The sequence below is a fragment of the Gekko japonicus genome, unplaced genomic scaffold (genome assembly GCF_001447785.1).
Source record: "Gekko japonicus isolate JY-2015 unplaced genomic scaffold, Gekko_japonicus_V1.1 scaffold1264, whole genome shotgun sequence".
Taxonomy (NCBI): Eukaryota; Metazoa; Chordata; class Lepidosauria; order Squamata; family Gekkonidae; genus Gekko; species Gekko japonicus.
In genome coordinates, this window is record NW_015162519.1 from 465,745 (window position 1) to 472,976 (window position 7,232).

Here is a 7,232-nt window from a genome sequence, read left to right on the forward strand (position 1 = left end):
CTGCCAGTTTGAGTAGATAGTAGTTATTTAGTGGACCAATGTTCTGACTTAACATGATATACTTTCACATGTATGCGGATGGGAGGGGGGTCTACTATGATCCTGGAAAATGTGACATAATGTTCTTCTTGAGAGCATGCTTAAGTGTATTCGTGGAAGCATGGGGCATAGTAATGCTGAGTTTAGCCTGTAGCTGCAAAATGGATGACATCCTTTTCATACATTTATAATTAGTAAGGTCCTTGGTTCCCTGGTCTGTAGAGATATCTAGTTTCCCGCTTCCCTGCAATACAACTTCCTGTTTCTTACCATCACCTCTTCACAACCTTGTACATACCTAAGTACCATCAAGTCACAACCAACTTACGGTGACCCCAGGAAGCTGCTTTCAAGGCAAGTGAGAAGCCAAGGTGATTTGCCATTGCCTTCCTCTGTGGAGTCTTCCTTGGTGGTCTCCCATCCAAGTACAAACCCCCGCCTAGCTTCTGAGATTTCACAAGGTCGGGCTATGCTACGCTACCTTCCCTCCCTTCCTCCCGTCCCTGTAGCAAGTTTTTGTTTCTTTATTTTCTAAGAGAAGCCCATTTTACTTACTGTCATTCTTTCTTCCATTCCCGTGACATTCCGGGAATCATGATCCCAATGGTATTTTACTTTACTTTTTAACTTTCCACAGGAGTGTTCGCATTTGGCCTTTTCGCCACTGACATATTTGTAAATGCCGGCCAAGTTGTGACAGGCAACTTGGCGCCCTATTTCTTGACTGTGTGTAAACCCAACTACACTGGGAGTGACTGCCGGGCTCATCACCAGTTTGTAAACAATGGGAATATCTGCACCGGAGACCAGGATGTGATTGAGAAGGCAAGGAGATCCTTTCCATCCAAACATGCTGCTTTAAGCATTTATTCAGCCTTATATGCTACGGTAAGTACGTCAAGGAGTGTCTGCCTTTATCTCGTTTTTAGTTTTGTTGCATCGCTTGAGAACCCACTGCTTTTAGGAATGATCTCCACAACTGTAGAATCATGTGATGCAGCTCTTCTGACGCTGTCCCATTACAAAGATCAGCTTTGCACCTGACATGGTAATGTTGTATGTGCAGATAGTTCTTCCTATGGAGTATTCAAACATATGATTCCACTTCTGTCTGAAGTTGTATAGTCAAGTTGTATACTGCGGTGGCTCAGGTCGTTAAGACGCTGAACTGCAGGCTGTGGAAGGTCAGTAGTTCAGCAGTTTGAGACCTGAGTGTGCCGCATGACGGAGGGAGCTCCCGTCTCTAGTTCCAGCTCCTGCCAACCTAGCAGTTCAAAAGCAGGAAATTGCAAGTAGATAAATAGGTACCACTTCAGTGGGAAGGTAACAGCATCCCGTGCGCCTTGGTGTTTAGTCATGCAGGCCACATGACCACGGAAACGTCTTCGGACAGCGCTGGCTCTTCGGCTTTGAAACGGAGATGAGCACCACAACCCTAGAGTCGGATTCGACTGGCTTTCGAGCAAGGGAACCTTTACCTTTACCTTTTATACTGCTTATAGTGTCCTGAGATGGGCTTCAGAGATTGTTGGAATCCTGTGTTCCTTCAGGGAGGCAGAGTAAGCGCGGGGAGGGCAGTTATTTTTGTCACTCGAGTTCAGTGGGCACCACCTGTTTTGTAAGTGCACTGTTACACTGTTATTGGATTCAAGGGATACCAACATGAGTGCTATTTCTTTCCAAGTTGGTTTCAATGCAGCCCAGTCCTGACCCTGATAACAGCAGAGTTATGCCAACTCCCATGTACCAATATATTGATCATATAGTTATACAATACCAGCATAGAGCTACCACCTCCTGCTCAGAGACCCTAGCCCTTGTCAGTCTTTACATCCATACATACCAAGAGCCTGTTGACTGAACGTAGATCCTCCCAATACAGTCACCATATTCACTGAATAAGAGCAAAGCATAGGTCTGTAGCCAGGATTTTTTGCTTATGGGGCATATTTTTTTTTCTTGGGGGACAGATACAACATCAAATAAAAAATAAAATAAAAGCAAAGGAAAGAGAGAAAGAGAAGGCATGCATTCTCTCTCTCCCTCCCTCTCTCTCCCTCTCCTTCCCCAGTGGCCCCCCCCCCAGCAGCAGGGAGGCTGGGGAAGGAATGAAAAGTTGTCCTGCAGCTTTTGGTTAGTTTCACTCCTTGACCAATACCTGTTAGGTCTAACAGCTGATTGGAGGGGGAGTGAAACTGACCAAAAGTGGCAGGTCAGCTTTCTTTTCCATGGCAGCCCTCTGCAGCAGCCCTGAGGTGCTTCTGGTCAGTTTCACTCCCCTCCCAGCAGTTGTTAAGTGAAACTGAACAGAAGCTGCAGGGCAGCTTCCATTTCTTTCCCCAGCCTCCCTGCTGCTGTTGGGCTAGGCACACTGGGGGGTGGGGGTGTCTCAGGGTGTCTGGCATCCTCAGGTGGTGGGGCAGAGTTCGTGGCTGGGGAGGCTGTGCCCCCAAATGCCCCACCATGACTATGGGACAGGCAGTGCACACACAGCTTTGGTACACAGATCTTAAAAGTGTATGCCCATGCAACATATGTGTATTCCCCTGTTCAGATTGCATGGTGGCCTTACATACTGGGAGCATCATGGGTTGTACAAGTGCCTGATACGCATGACTGGTGGGCCCTCAGTATGTTTTGATGCAATGTCTGACCAGTCTTCTGACACCAGCTTGTGTTAAAGATACACTAATGAAGGGAACAAAAGGTCAAAGTAAACAAGATGGAGATCAGGGATCTCTGTTAGTCTTTCAAAGGTAAATTACATACACAGCCCTGATTCAGGTTGAGGCTGCGTAAGAAAGGGAGAGTGGATTTACCCCTTCCATCCCAACATGGTTACACCAATCAAAAAAACACACCTTCCCAATGAACATGCTGTTTTTGGCCCTTTAAATGAAAGGAGATGAGTGCCCATCTATTTTTTCCTTAAAAGGGTATCACACTGCAGGGAACTCAGTTTTGATTGGCAAAACAATGCCAAAATGAGAACTAAACCCCTCTCCCATTTCCATGCACCTTCAATCCAAATTGAAACAGCATGATGGTATAATTTGGGATTGCATGTTGCTTATAAAAACACTGGGAATAGTAAATGATGGATCTCCCTGTGTCTCATCTGCTCTGACCCTTAAGTTGGGATCCTTTGGCTTTCCAGCTGCTATACAGGGGCCGTAGGCTTGCACTGTACGGGGCCAAAGCACACCTATTTCATTCTTGTCAGTTGAGAAGAGAGTGGGAGGTTCAGAAATAAAGGCTGAGAATAGAAAACATCCACATTGTAGCAAGCAAAAGGAAGTTTTCAGGAGCCGGCCTCAGATGCGATTTCAGTATACTGCAGCATTATCGTGGAGCGGCACACTGTTTGTAGAGAGAAACCTTTGAAGATAAACATCTTTATAATGCAATAACAAAGCATCTCTGAATCTGGATATTAAATCTTATAATCACGTTGAACTCCTCCGCAGTATTACACCATAATAAGAGTCACGGTAATTGCGGACAAAATTAGCTGTCCAGAATTTGTATTAATTGTGTGCGTACACCTCTGCATCCTAGTAAATAATAAAAACACTAGCAGAACTCAGAGATTTATTTTGTTAATCAAAATCCATGTCTGAGGGAGTCATCGCTTCCCCAATGAACTTTCCCTTGGAGTTTCATGGACTTCAGAAAGTGGAAGGTTTGCTTGAATGGAAACAAGCTCTCCATCTCCTTGATTGTGTTTGCATATTTTCAAGCATTGTTAAGATTATTTTAATTGGAAGACAGCAGAATCTGAAGCAAACGAGAAGCCAGAGACTGGCTCACACAAAGCAGTATTACATGGACCATGAGCTGGTCCCAAAAGAGTTGAATTCTTTATTTTGCAACATTTGAAAATACAACATCCAATCCTGAGTATGATAAATAAGGAAATAAATGTTCTGCACTGTACTCTGTCCCCTTCATAGACTCTCAGTGCAATCCTAAGCAAAGTTACACCCTTCTAAGCACTTGGAAAGGTGTAACTCTGTTTAGGATTGCAGTGTATATCACCAGAACATCAGTGCTTCTGAGTTCTGTCTAAAAACTTTTTTAAAGCATTCCTCTTTTTTATTGTAATCATTTTTTTTAATTTATCAGTTTTGCATTCAGTCCTTCCCTGAAATTGGTAGGAATTTCCCCATTTTTATCCTTACAACACTGTAGATCAGAGATCATAGGTAGCCCATGGCTATACACAGGCGAGCAGAGATCTGGACATGACTCTGTCCAGCTAAATGCTGTATCCACTTTACCCCTTTATTTATTGTGTATTTATTTAAGAGATTTCTGTGCTGCCTTATCAGAGTCCTGCTTGGAGGCAGCTTACAATTAAAATAATAAATTATCACTATAAAAACAAGCAAGCCATTAAAACAGATCCATAGCTTTTGCGGTTCTTTCCTGTTCTTCAATTTGACCCTGGCCTACTCTCGGCTCCTGGTCTCCTTATGCCTACTGTATTATGGGCTGTTTGGTGCTGTTTTGGGAAGGGGCACCTTTTCGAAAGCATAAATCACTTTGGAGGTTTTCATGGTGCTGACTGGTGTATTATTATCTCCTTGCTTTTCTTTGAATTCTACTGTGTCTTCTTACTGGCGGAGCCCTTGTAATCACAGGCTCGTAAATTAGTGTGTATCTGTTAATTGTTTCCCCCTCCCTTTGTTTATTTTCTTTGTCCTTGATGCTGTTAAAAATGATCTATCACGGCTTTATGGGTTTCAGTGTAGCAGTGTAGCGGAACACAAAGCCATCTCTCACTCTGTAATTAAATTTCCATTCGCTCTTTTTAAATAACTCCTGTGTGAGCTCTAATTTTTTGTCATATATTATATTACATTGAAAATTAAAATGGTTCTTACAAAGGCGGGGGGGGGTGGACTGGGAGGACATACCCAGTGGATGGGGAAGGTTCATGACCGGTTAACAATCTGGTTTTTTGTTTTGTTTTTTAACTAGGTGCAGTCCTGCAAATACCTTTTATCTAGTATAGGGACTAGATCCAAACATGCGCTTGAGTTCTCCCCAGAGACAGCTACAACAACCTGGAATCAGTTTCTTTGATCACGGCAGTGCTTTTTCCAGGAAGCAAAGTGTCTCCTGGGTTGCTGTGCACGTGTCTTCAAATGATCCAGTTTGGATGTCACATTCCACATACAAATGATGGCCCCAGGAATATCTTGGATGCTGTGCACAGACTGAAGTATCACAATGCAAACTGATCTATGAGAAGCACATATTCAGCAGCAGTAGTCAGTTTCTGGGAAGCATGGTCTGCTTTCAGGATTGGAACTAAAAAGCTGGAGATGCCAGGGATTTAACCTTGCTACATGAATAGCAGTGGCTCTACTCTATTGACTGTTAGGTATTCTTAATTTTAAAGTAAATCAGCAGATTATTAAAGAGGCACAGTCCATGGTGTGTTTAAAAGTATAAAAGTTTACTACAACCTAGCATGGGGAAAAGGTACATGGGATGTAAAATAACAAAGAGCTAATATTCCTACATCCTTACAGCTAGACTGAAAAATGGCAGAAGAGACTGAAGACTAACTACTTCTTCTTGCTCAGAACAAGGAACCATAAAATGCTAATACTTGGCACTTTGGTCTCCAGTCAGAACAACAAACTAGATCTGAAGTTACCGGGCTTTCTAACTCTCTAAACAGATTGGTTACAAACAAACATGTGACTTAACAAACATCATTAACCCAGTAAATACTGAAGAAGTGTTGTAACTTGTAACACCCAACATTGACTCATAGCACTTCTGCCCCCCAGGCTCACCCCAAGTGTGGGGCAGTAAAACTACACCCAGCTCTAGGTGCTCAGACTCTGTATGCTGAAGGAATAAACAGGAGGAGGATCATCTAAACTAGTGTGGGATACTTTGGCAGGGAGGAGGTCGCCTCTTGGATCTCTAAGGCTGCTTTTTCCCTGGTTGTATTTCAGATGTACATCACGAGCACAATCAAGACGAAGAGCAGTCGGCTAGCCAAGCCAGTGTTGTGCCTGGGGACTCTTTGTGCCGCATTCCTCACCGGGCTCAACCGAGTTTCCGAGTATCGGAACCATTGCTCAGATGTCATTGCAGGCTTCATCTTGGGAAGCGCAGTAGCTCTCTTCCTGGTGAGTGAGTGAGTGGGGTTTTTTTACTATTCCTTGGACACTGAAATGTCACTTCGCCTAGTACCTGCTGTGACAAACAGAAGGCTGCCCTGCCCCTGAAGGGAAAACAGCCACTCGCCTAAGCCTATGGGAGTGCTATTCCAGCATCCGATCATCTTTGAGAAGGGGGATGGAATGTTGGAGGGAAACAGGGCAGGAGTTCAGTTCAGTTCTGCCTCAGGGAGAGAGCAGGGAGAGCTGTTGGGTGATATTGAGATATTGAAAAAAATGGTATTTAGCAGAGATAAGATAGTCCAGCAGAGCCAGAGTAAAATAATTCAGACTGAGAGTCCATGTGTGATTAAAATATAACGTTTTTACTAAATTCTAGCATGGGAAGGTAACTGGGGTGAAAATAACAACAGAGCATAATCGGCTACATCCTTACACTACAAAGACAAAACTAGAAGAGAGAGATTATGGCTGCTCTTCTTGTTCTTCAGAACACCAAACAAAGACTGGAAGAGAAGCCATAAAATGGCAATACACCTTGACGCTTTAGTCCCAATCAAATTCCTAGATCAGGGAGAAAATTCCCGGGCTTCCTGCATCTAAAGAACATTGGTTACATGAGAAACATGTGACTTCCTGTGAGTAACATAAACAAACATTTAACCCCAGATATACTGAGTGTTTTCAACTTGTAATACCCAACAAGAGCTCAGGTATGGCTCAGGAAAGGAGCGGACAAAGAGAAGGGTGGTTCTGCTTGGCAGTGTGACAGAGTCGTTTGGCTCTGCCTCTGGGAGAGAACAGAGTACCCAGTGGTTAGGCTTGTCTCTGACAATGAGCAGACCTTGTGCCATCTAGTCTGACTCTTGGGAAAGGGCAGGCTAGTGTGGGTAGAATCCTGTGTCTGTTTTAGCATCCAGCTTAGTGGCTAATCGGCAAAAGCCCGTTTGTGCTGGGAAATATTAAAGAAATTGAAACTACTCTCTAAATGAATGTGCCTCCGCCAGGTTTCTCCTTTGTCTGTCTGGAGACCTGTGCTGCTGATCTGTT

General features: G+C 43.8%; 1 protein-coding gene across 1 annotated transcript in view; it reads left to right on the forward strand.

The window, feature by feature from the left end:
• The window catches only part of PLPPR1 (phospholipid phosphatase related 1), a 76,563-nt gene extending 70,360 nt beyond the window's left edge, over positions 1–6,203 (forward strand). Inside the window, exons 4-5 of the mRNA XM_015406213.1 lie at positions 677–927; positions 6,015–6,203. Of these exons, the coding sequence (XP_015261699.1) occupies positions 677–927; positions 6,015–6,203 (440 nt within the window). The remainder of the gene's footprint in view (positions 1–676; positions 928–6,014) is intronic.
• The last annotated feature ends 1,029 nt before the right edge of the window (positions 6,204–7,232 follow it).